The sequence below is a fragment of the Enhydra lutris genome, unplaced genomic scaffold, assembly GCF_002288905.1.
Source record: "Enhydra lutris kenyoni isolate GAN:26980312 unplaced genomic scaffold, ASM228890v2 scaffoldscaffold16, whole genome shotgun sequence".
Taxonomy (NCBI): Eukaryota; Metazoa; Chordata; class Mammalia; order Carnivora; family Mustelidae; genus Enhydra; species Enhydra lutris.
This window is the reverse complement of record NW_019154100.1, coordinates 7,375,936-7,393,434: the sequence shown is the minus strand read 5'-3', so window position 1 is coordinate 7,393,434 and position 17,499 is coordinate 7,375,936. Positions and strand designations below refer to the sequence as shown.

The window sequence follows — 17,499 nt, the reverse complement described above, 5'->3', positions numbered from 1 at the left end:
TATCCATTGCACCCACATACTAATTCTCTTTGCTTTATTTCTGTAGGGACTGGATAACCTCCAAGATCTGTGGTCAGCTGGAGAACAAGTGCCACTTCTTTCCAGGTCACTCTCTAATTGTGGTAATACATAATGACTTAGCCAACTGTGTAAACAACTTTACCTGGCTATTCCGGTCCATTTATCACAAATGTTGCCAATTATAACAGTTTCCATCACAGAGAAATGACATAGAAGAATGCAATGCACTGTGAGGGTCATCTGGTAAATATTATTGGACAGGATGACATGGAGACAAATTTTGGTGACCTCAGTACACACTTAGCACCGAGCCATTTCTGTGAGCGTCATATGACTTCCCCTGATCTTTAGTCATCCTGAAACATGTAGGAAAATAGTGCTGGGTGATCCAGGAGAGCACTGGGTGGGGCTTTCCTAAACTACACCTGCCTGTAATACATCATTTTCCCTGGCCTTTCCTCTGCAAATTAAGGAGTGTAATTCTTTATAATATATATTTTTGCTTCGTCCAGATCCCACAGACATGGAAAGAAAAACAAATGCATTCTTTTACTTCTGTTCTTAAGATGTAATCCAGGCAGGGGAAAGTGGGGTGGATTTTTACCTTAATTTTTTCTTGCTTTGTCAGAGAGGGTTTTATTTCATTGTTTGACTTCTTATACCCATTTTTTTTTTTGTTTTGCTCTTCTTTTTTCTTTTCTTTGTTTTTTCTTGCTTGATTAAGCTATGCAAATATGTAATAAAGAATTCAGAGTACAAAAACACAAATCCTAGGGGTACCTTAGTGGCTCACTCAGTTGATCATCCAACTCTTGATTTCAGCTCAGGTCATGATCTGGGGGTGGTGGGATCAAGGTTGACATCTAGCTTCGACCTTCTGGAGCCTGCTTAAGATTCTCTCTCTCTCTCCCTCTGCCCCTCGTCCCCACTAGTGCACACACTCTCCTTCTCTCGTTCAAAAAAAATTTTTTTATATATTATGTATATGAAAATCATGGTGGTATCAAAACCTATCTCCAAGTGTAGATGCAATTTAGAGCTTCCGCCTTGTTTCCACAACTGTTTAAGCTTAAGTAGTGATAAAGCAGGGTAGGAATAACGAGGAAAAACCCGACTTGGTCCCAACCCTGATTGTTTCCACGGGAGGGGATTCAGAGAGGTCAATACAATAATATCAATAGCTACAATACAATGTCCTAAGTGACAAAGGCAATATTAGAAGGATGGAGGAGAGGCCATCAGGAAAGACCTCTTGCAGCACGCTGTGCTAGACATTTAAGAGCTGAAAAGAATGTCTTGGACAAATATTTGGACTAAGGACATTCTATACAGGAGGTCAGAGTGAATAAATTCTCTGATGGTAGAAGGCGGCGAGTTAAACTGACAAATTGATCCCTTTATAACTTTGTTTTTAATTAACAGAGTTAAGCCTAATGAAGAGACTGCCCTCCTGGAGAAAAACAAAAATTGATGGCCTTTTATGGCCACCAGGAAAAAGTAAATGTATTTTGGGAAGTTACCGAAGCCTTAGTGTCGCCAGAAGGAACTTCCAGTTCCCGAGCTGTACAGATGGCTCCTGGAGAAAAGACTAGAAACCACTCCTCAGGCTATTTATTTCCCTCACTGTCCACTGGCAGAGACGCTCATTTTGAACGCAGCTGATTGGCTACTGTAAAAGCCCGCTCTGAGCAAGAGCCAATGACATCCCGGAGCTCAGATTCTTGGAAATAGCTTCTGGTCAGGAATGCGTGACATTGAGACAGCTTCTCGCTTGTAAACAAGGACGAGTCTGGGCGGGCCCGCAGCCCACGAGGTCCGGGACTCCTGTCCAAGCGGCTGATCTTAAGCCTACATACCTCCAGGTGCCCGCTTCACCTTCCACCTTTCCCCTTACTCCTCACAGTCCCGGGCACTGGTGCCAGGTCTCTCCCGCGACAGGACCCCACGCCGGGGGGCGGGGCCCAAAGTTCTTTATCTGAGCTGATTGGCGCGGCCCCAGCTCCGGACGCGTCGCCAAGTCCCAGTGACTCCTCCCCTTTGGAGCTGGGGGGAGCGTGCGGGGAAACAAATAAAACCGCGGGAGGCGGCGGGGGGTGGCCAGACGGGAACTTGAGTCTCCAGACACTCGCTGCTCCTCACACTCACTGCCGGCCTCCTCCCCTCGGAAGCACCCCAGGATCTCAGCCCAGGCAGGGTGCACGAGCCAGCCCACCTGCCCTCCCTGCCCAGACGCGCACCGCCCCAGCTCGGTCCCAGGTTCTGCTTTCCTCGGCCTTCGTCCCCCAAGCCAGCCCTTGCGCTAGCCAGGCCGGGTGGGCATCAAGATGAAGGCGGCCCGCTTCGTGATGCGCAGCGCCGGCTCGCTGAGCAGCGCAGGCCTGGTGCCCCGCGAGGTGGAGCATTTTTCACGCTACAGCCCGTCCCCGCTGTCCATAAAGCAGCTCCTGGACTTTGGTGAGCTGGGAAGTAGGGCCGGGTGGGGGCGCTGGGGTTGGGAAGCTTCCTTAACTTTCAGCCCCCGAGCTCATTGCTTAAAATAACTGGAGTCTATTATCCTGCTGAACCTTGGAGCCTCGACGGCAGTGCACCTTGCCCTTTCCTAGATCTGCCTTATTTCTGACAGTTTGTGCCTACAGGTCAGGGCCACTTGCTGACCCGCTGATGCTGGATGGTTTGAGCTCATCTTTCTGTCCACAGCTTCCAGTCAAGATACTTTTTGCTTTGCGTCAGTATTTCGCAGTGATTTAAAAAACTTTATCCCCCTCCTTCACAGCATAATACTTTGTGGGGGAGGATTCTTAATGTTATAAAGTGGCCTCAAATTAATTCAGATTTTCTCCTTTAGCCACCTGCCACCTGTTTACGGGGTATATACATCTCTCTGCATTGCTAACAGATTTCTTTGTCTCTTTACCATTATGGTTTTCCATATATTTGCATTACTGCCAAAAATGTTTACAGACTTTCTGCAGTGATTTTTTTTAAGATTTTATTTATTTGACACACAGAGAGATCACAAGTAGGCAAAGAGCTAGACAGAGAGAGAGATAGGAAGCAGGCTCCCTGCTGAGCAGAGAACCCCATCCATCCCAGGACCCTGAGATCATGACCTGAGCCGAAGGCAGAGGCTTAACCCACTGAGCGACCCAGGCGCCGCTCTGCTGTGATCTTATAAGGAATATTTCAAGGATTTAAATGTGGTATTATTTACCACTAATGTGGAAACATCATGACTCCTACCCACCCTTTTATTCCTCTACTCCAATTTCATATCTAGAACTCTCTGTACGATGTTGTGGGGTTGACATTGTGCTGTTGACTGAGCTATGGGATATTCTGACTTCATGGAAGTGAATCCTCTTCCAAAAAAAGAAAGCAATAATCCTCATATTGGTCTTTCTTTTTTTTTTTTTTTAAAGAAAGTAAAGAAAAAGACCATGAAAAAGGAGATACTTCTTACTTTAAACAGTAATCCAACGGCAGGTGAAACTCTAATTTTATGATTTGTGTGTGGGTTCAATATTGGAGAGTTAATGCTATTCAAATGTATCATTTAGAGCTACTTTTTCCCCAAAACTAAATAAAGGTTATTTATTACAGGTTCAGAAAATGCATGTGAAAGAACTTCTTTTGCATTTTTGAGGCAAGAATTGCCTGTGAGGCTAGCCAATATCCTGAAGGAAATTGATATCCTCCCTGATCAATTAGTCAATACCTCTTCAGTGCAATTAGTTAAAAGCTGGTAAGTGGTGAACCATTCCGAAACAGTCTCTATTTTTAAGACAATTATTTGTATACGAATTCTTATAATATATTAGCATCATAATTGGAAAACGAGTGGCCTGAAACTAAGTATTTTGAAGAATGTCAAGATGTTTTTGTAATTTATTTATTTATTTATTTGTTTTTAAGATTTTATTTATTTATTTGACAGACAGAGAACGCAAGTAGGCAGAGAGACAGAGGGAAGCAGGCTCCCTGCCGAGCAAAGAGCCTGATATGGGGCTCGATCCCAGAACTCTGGGAGTCATGACCTGAGCCAAAGGCAGCAGCTTTAACCCACTGAGCCACCCAGGTGCCCCTGTTTTTGTAATTTAGTGTGAGTTGTCATAAGGACAGTTATAAAGCTATGAACAGACATTTTGCCCTGAAAAAGTACATACTTTTCACAATATAACTATATTTTGAATAATAAAAGACAGAGTTTGATATTGCACACAGAATCCTATCCTAGAAATAAACAGAAGGATGGCTATTTAGAGGATCTAATCTTTGTTACTTACAAACTAATTAACAGCAGGCTTTGGGTTCAAATCCTGTCTCTACCTCTAACCGGTTGTGGAATTCATGGCAAGTATCTTAAATTCTTTATGCCTCAATTCCCCCATCTGTTACTGAGGAAAATAAAGTATATGCTTCAAAAGTTTATGTGAGTGAAATTAAATGGGCTAATCCATAAAAAAAAAGTACTTAAAACAGTACCTGGCACACAGTCACCACTTAATAATTGTCAGTTATTATCATCGCATTTTACAGATAAGGATTTTGAGGCTTGGAGAGGGTAGATCACCCAACAGAACAAATTTTCAGAGAATGGAACCAGGATATGCACTGAGGCGGGTATATACCAGAGCCTCACCCTAATTCACTGACTACACAGCTTTACTGATTTAAGAAATCTATATATATTATAAATATTATAAATGTATATTATATGATTGTGTATATTATATAAGTATATTTATAATATATTAATAAATATATATCTATATTATATACTATAAATATAAAATAAACATTATATTTATAATAATTATTTAATATAAATATATACCATAAATATAAATAAGTATTATACTTATATAAATATAAGTATTATATATTATAAATAAATATATAAATATAGATTATTAAACAATTACTATCTGAAACACATCATCCATAGTATTTACTGATGCTTTCATGACTCCTACTCACCTATGAGTGAATATAGCAGGAAAAATATGAAGCCTTCCTTAAAAAGTTTTTTTCTAAATGTTATAAAAAAAGAAAACACTTGCCAGATAAAACAAAAAACTGACTACTGATCTGGAATGATTGAAGAAATATCAATTTTAAGTTAGAAAGTTGAGTGTTAAAGTCGTAGCTTCGTTTTTTGTTGTTTTTGTTGTTGTTTGGTTTTTTATTAAGATACAGTGTTTTCCAGATGTCTTGAAGAAAAGTTTTAATTTTAAACATAATACTTTCTCTTTTGCAATCATTTTTAAATGATTTAGCTACTTGTATCTGACTATTCAACTTTAAAGCTTAAAGCATGACTGTCCCTTTACAGGTATATCCAGAGCCTGATGGATTTGGTGGAATTCCACGAGAGAAGCCCAGAGGACCAGAAAGCATTATCAGAGTAAGTTCTATGCATTTGAATATGTGTCCAAAACTTTGACTATTTCCAGACATACTTCTAAGATTTTTTTTTTTTTTGGACATAAATTAAAGGGGCTACACTCTGAATAACAAATAGCCTCTCCCTTACAAATGACAAGTTTTGACTTGCTGGTTTTTTAAAAGTGAAGAGGAATGATGGCATTGAAAATGATGCTGAGTCTGAGCAAGTGCAGGGAACTTTTTATTTTTGAGGAAACCTATTTTTACTATAAATTCAGTCAGATGATTAGATTCACAGGTGGATTTACTATTACATAATATTAATATATGTCATTGTTACTGGAGATTGAACATTATCTTTCAGAGTAACTGATCGTTTCTGGCTATAAGAATAGGAAAGAAGAATCTTTTTATAAATCCGAGAAGAAATCTTGAGGGTTTTTTCCACAGTGGCACTCTAGAATGCTCTGTAATATGAATTATCTTTTAATTCTTATTTTTTAAAGAAAAGGCTTAATGAATTCCCAGAATGAATTTACCAGTTAGAAAGCCGGTATTTTTACATTAAGCTAGAAGGAAAAAAAATCTGTTTGTGATACTATCTTTTCTATTGTAGTAGAATCTGTAAGTGAGAACCTTACATTTTATCATTTGATTTCTTTAGATGGGTACTTAAAAAAGTTTTAGCCTTCTTTGGGGTAGTCTAAGGGATGTAAGTGAAGGAAACTTACTTGAATTTTCAGTAACTGTAAATGTGTTTTGGCTTAGTTTTGTAGATACTCTCATCAAAGTTCGAAATAGACACCACAGTGTAGTTCCGACCATGGCACAAGGAATCATAGAATATAAAGATGGCTGTACAGTTGACCCAGTCACCAATCAAAATCTTCAGTATTTCTTGGATCGATTTTACATGAACCGTATTTCTACCCGGATGCTGATGAACCAGCATAGTAAGTTAGCTCCTTGTGGTCGTGACCTACTGAGAAGGGTGTGGAATATAAGCCATACCCCAACCAGATGTTTCATTATTCAGGGGCTCACGTTCTTTTTCAATAATCATGATTATCCTGATTTTTATAACACCATCTTTTGTTCTTGTTTTTCAACAGTTCTTATATTTAGTGACTCACAGACAGGAAACCCAACTCACATTGGAAGCATTGATCCAAACTGCGATGTGGCAGCCGTGGTCCAAGGTAATCTCTAGATTTCTGCATTTCTCTTATTGAAAATATATGCTATGCGATTGACATATCTCTGGTTGAAGTGAGTTAGTGAATAACTTTATATTCGGAGTGATCCATTTATATTTTTATAAATATTGTCATGGAGGTCCTTTGCTTTTGAGAGCCAGGGGTTTAAAACTCATTAATAAAATTATAAAAATCCAAACATTACTGGTTAATGTGCCATATTCTTATATATCGTATCCAGTATCTGAATTGTGCGTATTCCTATTGCCACAGCTATAACTTCAACACTATCTTCATTTTTTCTTCAATAAAGTATTAAAGAGGTTTTTTTTCATATATAGAAACCTGTACTCTCAATGAATATTCTAGACTAAGGGTAGTACACACATTGAAGATCATGTGAAAATTTTACTTGGCATAAATTCATTTCATCATTATGAAAAAAACCTTCTATTTCAGATGCCTTTGAGTGTTCAAAGATGCTTTGTGACCAGTATTATTTAACATCTCCAGAATTAAAGCTCACACAAGTAAATGGTAAGCTACAAATAAACCATATTTTAATCTATGGGAAAGTCACTGTTCTCCCAGTATGATTACTTCTTGTAAATACAAAGCAACTTCTGTGTTCCTTTTCTCCCTTCTGACCTTCTCTAGAATTTGTACACTTCTCTTTTGAAGCCAAAGTTCTCTTCATCTCAGTTGGAAAGTTCCAACTGAGTATATTCAGTTGTTAATGATGATTCATAAAACGGAATGGTTTGAACAAATAATTTAAGATTTAAAGTAGCAACCTAGTTTCCATATCTTAGATCAAAGAAAGAAAGCTTATTGCAAAATATGGGAGTCAGGGAGGCCAGAAATAGGAGGAACCACTTGGTAGTGGAAATATCCTCCTGGAGAAGTTACTCATAAGACCTAGAAACAAAAATACTTTAAATTGTACTGTAAGAGATAAGCCAGTCATGGACAAATACTGTGTGATCCCACTTACCTGAAGTATGGAAAATAGTTAAATCCAGAGAGGCAGAAAGTAGAATGGTGGTTGCCAGAAGCTGGGGGCTGGGGTAAAGGGGAGTTGCTATTTAATGAGTATAAAATTTCAGTTATGAAAGATGAATAAGTTCTAGAAATCCACTGTACAACATTATGCCTACAATTAACAATACTATATTGTATATTTAGGTAGTTAAGAAGGTAGATCTCATGTTAAAAGTTCTTTTAAAAATGTTTTTAAATTACAAAAAAAATTAAGTGCACTGTAAGTATACACTACTCTTTTGGAAGCAGAGCATAACTCAGTGGCTTCAGCTCTAGGGTACCTGAGAAGGTAGGGTCTTCCCACATGGAAGTGATAATATAACGAATGCAGGGCGCTGTTTTTATTGTATCCCGTAGTGCTTCTCAGAGCAGGACAGTTAAAATTAAGTTGCTCACATTAAAAGTACCCTAACTCTAACTCATGGATTGGGTTATATGTACATGTAATTGATTGCTAAATTAAAAATAGGAATACAGATAAAGGTTGAAAAATATCTCTAAGCATTAACAGCATTGTTGCATAATACGTGTAGACAAACTGCTTGAACTGTTTGATAAAATAAAGAGGGAATTGTGCCAGGCCTTCTGTTTTCTGATTCAAACTTGGCCAAGGCCTGGGACACCAAAGAATAATACTTTGATTTTTCTTCTCAAACAGTATTAAGAGGTTTTTGTTTCTCTGTTTTCTTTTGCCTCTCAGTAAAATGTAAGCATATTTAGCCTGTAAGATTTAATGTTTGGGTAATATGAATCAAGAATAATCAAATGTGTTATTTTCCCATAAAATACGAAAATTTTAGTTAACATTAATTTCAGTATTATACTGTGGCTACATGAATTTTTTTCTTTCTTAAAATGGTGATTTTAACTCTGAAATAGCACAGTATGAAAGTTTTGAAAGCAGAAACAAATAATTCATGTAACCTAATTTAGAGCACGCTTGTCATGCACTTCATCTGACCTCATACATTTGTAGAGAAATGCAGAAATTAATCATAGAGCACAAGGCAGCAGCCGTGATAGCATTTTGAAAATAAGCCAGCTGTGTTTACTGTTTAAGAGGGAAGTTCTAGGATAGATCCTAGAAGGTTCTAGGGTAGTACAGGAAGATGGGGTGTATTCTAATCTTGGGAGTAAGGAGTCTCTATTAATCAAATAGATACAGAAGTTTGTCTTCCTGAAATACTTGTTCACCAGTTCTAAATGAGTTTAAATTTTTTTCTAGGAAAATCTCCAGGCCAACCAATTCACATTGTTTATGTACCTTCTCACCTTCATCATATGCTCTTTGAACTATTCAAGGTATGACACTTCCAAATAATTGCAATCTTGTTTTGTTTTTAATTCACTGGTTACATTTTTATTTCCTTTATTGTTTCCCACTGAGTGGGAGCCTCACTATCTTCTCCCAAACGTGCTTCAGGGCTCCTAACAGAAAGGAGCCGCAGTTAATGTTGGAAAGGGCCCCCACAGTTCAGCAGAGCCTCCACACGTACTGGAGAACACATGATAGGACTCACGATGTCTTTGAGCTCCCTGTTCTTATTATTTTTTCAAGTGTCCAACAAAGCGCTAGTCATACATGCAATTGTTAAGGAAGGTCGGGGGGTGAATGCTGCAGTGAATGGGGGCCTTGTTACGTCCACCCCTGCAGGATGGTCCAGCTCCAAATCCAGATGTTCAGGTCCAGAGTTACTGCAGGTGGCAGGGCTCCAACGTGAGTCTAAAATATACTCAGAAGGCAGTCAGTTCCCTCCATGATCAACTTTAATGTGCCTATGAACCATCTGGGGTTTTGTTGAAATTCTGATTCAGTGGCACTAGACTGGGGCCTGGGGTTTAGAATTTGTAATAAGCTGACGGGTGATGCTGCTGGTTCACATTCCACACTTTCCGTCGTAAGACTATAGGACAGTGCTTCTCAAACTTCAGTATGCATTGGAATCACCGGGAGGGCTTCTTTCTTCCTTCCTTTCTTTCTTTTTTTTTTGAAGATTTTATTTGTTATTTGACAGAGAGACAGTGAGAGAGGGAACACAAGCAGGGGGAGTGGGAGAGGGAAAAGCAGGCTTCCCGCCCAGCAGGGAGCCCCATGTGGGGCTCAATCCCAGGACTCTGAGATCATGATCTGAGCTGAAGGCAGATGCTTAACAACTGAGCCCCCAGACGTCCCTGGAGGGCTTCTTTAAACATAGATTTTTAGACACTGGTCCAGAGATTCTGATTCTGTACATCTGAGAATTTGCATTTCTAACAAGCTCACCAAGGATGTGAATGTTACTGGTCTGAGGTAGCCAGGTACCAAGAATCAAATCCTGTCCTAGGTTCTAAGACAAAGCTAAAACTATATTTACACCAAAAAAAAAGAAAAAACACCCTAAGCTTTATGATGCTTTCCATGAATCTCCTGGACTCCTTGAGGAGGAAGCCTTAAAAAAAGTGAAATTTGCCTCTAATTCTGATACAGCTTTTCTCAGAATTTATTGTTTCTTTATTCTAATGTTAGTGTAATGAGGTATTGATTGTACTACAGACATTATGATCTATTTTCTTTTACTTCAGCTAATGATTAGAACTTAGTATTATATAGAGGGGCACCTGGGTGGCTCAGTGGGTTAAGGTCTCTGCCTTCGGCTCAGGTCATGATCCCAGGGTCCTGGGATCAAGTCCTGCATTCCATCCGGCTCTCTGCTCGGCGGGGAGCCTGCTTCCCCCTCTCTCTGGGCCTGCCTCTCTGCCTACTTGTGATCCCTGTCTGTCATATGAATAAATAAAATCTTTTTAAAAAAATTTTTTAAATTACAAAAAAGAACTCAGTATTATATAGAAACCAGAAAACAGATAATGTACCACAAGGAGGTTAGAGAGGAAAATGGGTGACGTAAACCAAAACTTAATCTGTATGAGACCTATCCAGTTGTCTGCAAACTTGAGTTTCTTCTCTGTTAAAGGACACAAGATACTTTTTGCCTTGATTTCATTCATTTTGAAATTGAATGGTCCAGCTCTTAGAGTTGTTTTGCCATCATTGGTAAAAGTTAAGATGATAATCAAATGCAAATTGAAACTTAATTTAGAATTATTTACTATCCTTTTAAATAGTAACAACCTTTCCCAGCAAGTTTTATAAAAGCCAATAAATTGGTTCAATGATTCACTGTTCATTTGTTATGTAATAGTCTTTGGTGCTTGGATGTAAAATGTAATGGAAAGACAGAAAAGAGAGAGCCAGGAAATGGACTATAAAAACCAATTTCTACATTTAAATTAAGCTTACAAATAAGAACTTGACAGCTAGCAGAATTATTTTTCCATTAGACATTACTCCCAGGAGCTATATTACATGGTAAATGAATATTTTTCATTATACATCCTGCATGACACATTCATAAATGGCTATTTACAGAGCTGTTTTACTACTAACTTAAAAAAAAAAATAGGAACTTTGAATTACCCTCTGTGCCGCTTTTATTTTAAACATAAAAAACAGTTATTTATTGTTTCTCATTCCTCTGCCATTGAATTCCTTATGGTTTTGATTTCTTTAGAATGCAATGAGGGCAACCGTGGAACACCAGGAAAACTGGCCTTCCCTTACACCAATTGAAGTGATTGTTGTCTTGGGAAAAGAAGATCTGACAATCAAGGTAACCATTTTCTGTTGTTCGTTGGAGTCTCTCTTTTTTTTTTTTAATTTTATTTATTTATTGACACATAATAAGTAAATAAAATCTTTAAAAAAAGATCATAAGTAGGCCTGGGGGGAGGGTTAGGGGAAGAAGCAGGCTCCCTGCTGAGCAGAGAGCCTGATGCCGGGCTCCATGATCATGACCCGAGCCGAAGGCAGAGGCTTTAACCCACTGAGCCACCCAGGTGCCCCTGGAGTGGGGCCCTTCTTCTCTTGAGAGAACGTAAAAGTGTCAGTAATAGTAAAGTGATCTGCTTTGAGCAGCAGATCAAAGTCTATGGTGTACATAGGCCATAATGACTTTTAAATAAAGGAAAAACTTTTTTAGAGGGACAAATCACCTTGTTTTTCACGCATAGCTTTGGTTTGTTTGTTTAAGATTTCAGACAGAGGAGGTGGCGTTCCCCTGAGGATCATTGACCGTCTCTTTAGTTACACGTACTCTACCGCACCGACCCCCGTGATGGATAATTCCCGCAATGCTCCTCTGGTAAGACCAGTTACACGGCTACATTCATCCCAGCCACCTAGTCCTAAATGCAGAGCAAGGATTACAAGGAAGTATTTAGGCAAGTTAGTCAATTTAGTTAAATTGGGCATGGGGGATAGGAGAAAGCAGGAGAAATCAAGCTGAAGAAGGTGAAACAATTTACCGGAGGTCTCTGATTGGAAGCAGAAATCACTTACCTTGGCTCTAGAACATCAGTAGCAAGGAGGCTAATAACACTTGCCTATGTTTTGCACTTCCACGAGCATGTCCACTTCTTTGCCAATAATTGATCTTTTCCCTCTAGGCTGGTTTTGGTTATGGCTTGCCAATTTCTCGTCTCTATGCCAAGTACTTTCAAGGAGATCTGAATCTCTACTCTATGTCGGGATATGGAACCGACGCCATCATCTACTTAAAGGTATCCTTTCAATTCAGTAGAAACAATCATATTTCTATTTTTGTAAAGATTTCATTTGTTTGTTTATTTGAGAGAGGGAAAGAGGGCGAAGGGGCAGAAGGAGAAGGAGAGGAAGAGCTCAAGTGGGCTCCTCAATGAGGGGGAAGCCCGGGACTCCGTCTTATGAGTCCGAGATCAGGACCTGAGCTGAAATCAAGAGCCGGACGCCTTCGCCAGGTGGCTCAGATGATTAAACATCTGCCTTTGAAAAAAAAATAATAGGGGATCCTGGGTGGCTCAGTGGGTTAAAACCGCTGCCTTCGGCTCAGGTCATGACTCCCAGAGTTCTGGGATCGAGCCCCATATCAGGCTCTTTGCTCGGCAGAGAGCCTGCTTCCCTCTGTCTCTCTGCCTACTTGTGATCTCTGTCTGTCAAATAAATAAATAAAATCTTTAAAATAATAATAATAATAATAATAATAATAAATAAAGATTTGCCTTTGGCTCAGGTTATGATCTCGGGGTCCTGAGATCGAGTCCCTCATCAGGCTTCCCTCCCTCTGCCTGCCTCTCTCTCTCTTTCTCTCTGTCTCTCATGAGTAAATAAATAAAATCTTTAAAAAAAAAAAAAAAAAAAAGAGTCAGACGCCCCACCGACTAAGCCACCCCGGTGTCCCGAAACAATATTTCTGAAAGCAATGTTGCTCTTAAGGTCCTGAGTTCCACGCTCCATGGTGTGAATACCTCAAACTGAGTTAATGCAAATAACAACCACATGTCATTTTATTTTCTGTTTGGTATGTGTAGATTTACTCATTAATATTTAATATGGTAACTTACCAGTTAGAAGTGGGACCAGGCTACCTGCTTTAAGTGAAGCAAAATTTTTTCTCAAGAAGCATATTAGTCTCCCAGTGAGGACATCCTCATGTGAATTTCTTAAACCAATGCCTTTTGGCATCTGTGAGAATAGCTGTGCATTTGTTTTACTTAAACTCATGGGAAATATATGCTAATAATGTTCCAGCCTAGAAAACAGCTGATACCAAGATACTCAAGACCTTAAGTTGACCTTATTAGAAATCCAGGGAAGAAAAGCTAACCGCTCACGAGCTGTCACTGGGATGTCTGGCATTTCCTGATTAAACTTTAAAACTTGGCACTTGTTTTTTCTATTTCTGATAAAGCCTCGTTGTATTCGTTAAGGTCACTGTCCTGATTTGTTCATTGTTTTCCAGCAGTTTTGACTGAAAATGTATTTACAGATATTTGTAACTAAAACATTAACCTTGTGGGTTCCCATTTTGTGCAAGGGAATTATGTGCTGAGAGGCCTTTGACTGTCTGAAGTAGTTACTGTATTCATTTCTTAAATGAGCAGAAGTCTTCAAAGTACTGGGAAGGATTAAGAGATGATAGAGTTATAGTATCAGATTTTAATAAATTAATAGTATCAGATTAGGACTCTTTATCACAAATACAAAAGTTTTTGTAAAGAAATAATAGCTTTGCTATTCAGTTCTATCACATCAGCAATATCTGAACAAGGGACAGGTGTAAATATTGGAGACGAATTCTGTTCCCCAATTTATAACTGTGTATATATTATTTTGGCACCTAGAGGATGGAAATAATATTTATTTTTTTCGTTTTCTTTTATACCCTGCCCAGCATACTATGGGCTATGGTGTGCTCTTACTAACTGAATCAACTAAAGGAATGTATTTGACTGTTTGAGTACTTACCTCTGGATTTATTTTAAATAATCACTTCAGGTACAAATTGTGCCACGAATAATTTCTTTGAGTTGACTTTTCTTCCCCTTCTTCTTTTAGGCTTTATCTTCAGAATCTGTAGAAAAACTCCCAGTCTTTAACAAATCAGCCTTCAAACACTATCAGATGAGCATCGAGGCTGACGACTGGTGTATTCCAAGCAAGGAACCAAAGAACTTGGCAAAGGAGAAAGTGGCTCTGTGAAGAGAGTCGCTTGGGACACTTTACGGGATCAAAGTGGGTCTGCGCCAGTGCTGCTTCCTGAATGCTTGCGTGTGAGCTCTTGTTTCCTCAGAAACAAAAGCACAAAAACCTGCTGATCAGAACAGTGGTGCAAAGAGAACGAAGCCTGTTTCTCAGACCCAGGATGTAGGCGTTATTCTTTCAACCTGGCCCGATGTACGAGCTTATATCAAATCCTGAAGCAAGAAAGGCCTGTTTGCCCTGTCTTTGTCAACAAGGATGGGAATGCGAGTGAAGTGGAGATAGAAGCTGGCACTTGCAGTAGACTGCTATTTTAGGGCTGCTGTTGATGGCGTAAGATATTGGTATTTATTGCATATCAGAAGTCACTATGCCAATATTTCCCTGCCATCAAAGGGTTGGGGCTTAGTTTACACTACGTCATTAGAAATGTATATAACGGTACATTTCCTGCGTTTCTATGTTCTCTGGGGAGGAAAAGCTGGTGACTGAATAACATTTACTTTGTATGTTATTTGAATGAAGAAGAATGAGTCGAAACATTTTATTTAAAGTTGTAGCCAAGGCATCCGGCCAGTGTAGAAACTCAGAAGAAAGCCTCTTCTGATAAATACTGTGTCTTCATTAGGCTGCTCTCCTGTTCACACTTCATGTCATAAGTGAACACTTATTGCCAGGTGCCTGCCTAGTCTTGGGTGAGTTTTAAAATAGGCACTGAATTCAGGATGTTGGTGGTTGGAGGGGGAGAAGAATTGCCAAAGTGATAACAAAATTATCTCTCGCCTTGCTTTGTTTATAAATGAGACGGTGGGTTGGAAAAACCAATGTTAGGGAAAGAAATCATGCATTCAGGACCTAACTCAGTAGGAGGGTCTGTTCTCTCCCCTGCAATGGTGGTAATCCAATGATGGCATCCCCTTTCTAGGCTTAAAGAGGTATATTTTTGATATGTGTAATTATATTCTTTACACTCCTGCATTAACATATCTATATAAACAATTCCTAAATATCAAATGGCTCAAGAACATTAGAATTTAAATACTTCTTGGGACAGTTTTAACAAATAGCCTGAGAGTAAGAGGTTTTCATGCCAGGAGGCTTTCATTTGGATCATTGAGACTGAGGACTGATAAACGGAAGTTGTAATGCATATGGAACTTTTGGGGACTTCAAGTATAATAGGCAGGTGGACAGGCCTGTCTAGCACATAATTCTCACAGAATGAAGGACGGGAGGAAGGAAGGAAGGAAGGAAGCGGGGATGGAAGGAAACAGAGGGCAGGCATCTTGCTTTTTCGCCTGCAAAGTATTTCAAGAAATTGTCTATATTTTCATAGATAAGTTACTGGCAAGAGGATGAATTGATGTTTCCCAAAACAGAATGGCTTTTTTAAATGGGTCTCTCACTTTTGCAACATAATAGGCTTTCATAAGATTAAATAAGCTCATCTGTGTCCAACTGATGTGTCAACCAGGATATAGAAAAAAACTAGAATTTTCTGCATTGCAAAAGAATCAGTACTCTTTGTATATGTTGAATTTAACATTTGTGTTTAATTTTGTTGTGACCTAGAATTGTGGTGCTTCTGGTCGTGGCCATAGAGGCCTCAAATGATTTGTTGCTTATGTCAGACTTTATCATGAGAAGTCCTAGAGAGTGACTTTTCTTGATGGTGGAACTCTGGCTCATGCATTTATTGATTACACAAAACTTCTTGCAATAGGTCATTTGACTTTTTACTGACCTTAAACATTTTGCACGTATATACTTGTATTTACCAAAGATTTAAAGCAGTTGATTAAGGAATTAACCCCAACACTGTGAATTATCTTTAAAATACTAGAGAAGAAATGTTCATATCACAATAACATAAACTGTAAATAGAATTCTTTAAGAGAGAAATTGTGTTGGTATTTGTGAAATCTGTAGAAGAGCTTTAGGATTCTAGCAGATGGATACTGAATGTTCAGGCCCACTTAAGTTATTGATGTATAAACTGTGTTTTTGTCTCTATGTACAGAAAGATATAATCATTTTTATAATAAATATTTTTATTATAACAGTAAACATCCTCTTTTGAAATTTGTTTCTCAAATAGATGGCAAAATACTAAGAAACATTTGAGGTAAAGATTTTCTTCACTTTGCACTCAAATCTAATTCATCTCTATATTGGGGATAGCCTTTTAAAAGTATTGAAAGCAACTTAAAATTTTGATTTTTAAACTAAAAGGTAAGTACTTTATAGAAGTCCACAAATTTCTTTTTTTTTTTTTTAAAGATTTTATTTATTTATTTGACAGAGAGAGATCACAAGTAGACAGAGAGGAAGGCAGAGAGAGAGAGAGAGAGAGAGAGAGAGAAGCAGGCTCCCTGCCGAGCAGAGAGCCCGATGCGGGACTCGATCCCAGGACCCCGAGATCATGACCTGAGCCGAAGGCAGCGGCTTAACCCACTGAGCCACCCAGGCGCCCCAGAAGTCCACAAATTTCTGATTGTCTTTTGCTTTCTCATGTATGCCTCAGTTGCACATAGTACACTGTGTGTTTATTACACGAATATATTGAATATATTCAATAATCATTTTTGCCATGTACATATTCTGCATTTTTTTTTTTTTTTGGTAAACTTAAAATTCCACTTGGTGACTGTATTTACGTAATAAATACAGTAAAGTACCAAAATAATTACCTAGATAATTTAGGTTCCCAAACAACTTCTGGATTAAATATCTGAATAAGATAGAAAATATCTGAAAAAAGATAGAAATTACTAAATTAATCTTTACGTTGTCTTTCTTCACTAATTTAATCCTACTTTATCTTTAGATAGCATCCTTTGTCTACCTTCATAATGCCTTTATTGGCAAAGTTCTGTAAATGAAAAAGAGGGAGGGGGAGAGAGGAAAGGAAGAACAAAGAGAGAGAAAGGAAGGAAAGAAAGAGAAAAGAAAATTAGTGGAATGGATTCGTCATAACTAAATTCTAAATTTTGTCAGAGTAAGCATATTCGAATCAGAAATGCCATTAAGCTAAGGCATTAGACCTAAAGAACGTAAAGATACAGTATATCATGACACTCTGCTTGATTGCCTTCATTTCTTCTGTCAGAGAAGTGTGGCACCATGTGACTAAAGAAAGCACATCACACAGGCGCACGCAAACACGTACACACACACACAGAATTTAGCTGTACAGTGTCCTTGGATCAAGCTGCTTGGAAGGTAGACAGCTCATGCACTACACAGGCTCAGAACCTCCATCCACATTTCCATAAAAACTGCAAGACTTTAAATCCCACAATT

General features: G+C 38.6%; 1 protein-coding gene across 2 annotated transcripts; it reads left to right on the top strand.

The window, feature by feature from the left end:
• Window positions 1-2,126: 2,126 nt before the first annotated feature.
• On the top strand, window positions 2,127-15,493 carry LOC111147260 (pyruvate dehydrogenase kinase 4). Of its 2 annotated transcripts, none has more exons than XM_022503187.1 (11): window positions 2,127-2,475; window positions 3,622-3,763; window positions 5,354-5,425; window positions 6,175-6,359; window positions 6,519-6,605; window positions 7,062-7,139; window positions 8,869-8,945; window positions 11,192-11,290; window positions 11,711-11,821; window positions 12,126-12,239; window positions 14,053-15,493. In XM_022503187.1, the coding sequence occupies exons 1-11, from the start codon at window positions 2,346-2,348 to the stop codon at window positions 14,194-14,196; spliced, it is 1,239 nt and encodes a 412-aa protein (XP_022358895.1). In that variant the 5' UTR covers window positions 2,127-2,345; the 3' UTR covers window positions 14,197-15,493. The 2 variants fall into 2 exon arrangements, with proteins under 2 accessions (XP_022358895.1, XP_022358894.1); XM_022503186.1 differs by having other exon boundaries at window positions 6,115-6,359.
• Window positions 15,494-17,499: the final 2,006 nt, after the last annotated feature.

Excerpts from the sequence above, each read along its gene's own strand:
- LOC111147260 (XM_022503186.1), top strand. The coding sequence starts at position 2,346 with ATGAAGGCGGCCCGCTTCGTGATGCGCAGCGCCGGCTCGCTGAGCAGC. Across the intron at positions 11,822-12,125 it reads ATTCCCGCAATGCTCCTCTG|GCTGGTTTTGGTTATGGCTT; the intron begins GTAAGACCAGTT and ends TTTTCCCTCTAG. Across the intron at positions 12,240-14,052 it reads ACGCCATCATCTACTTAAAG|GCTTTATCTTCAGAATCTGT; the intron begins GTATCCTTTCAA and ends TTCTTCTTTTAG.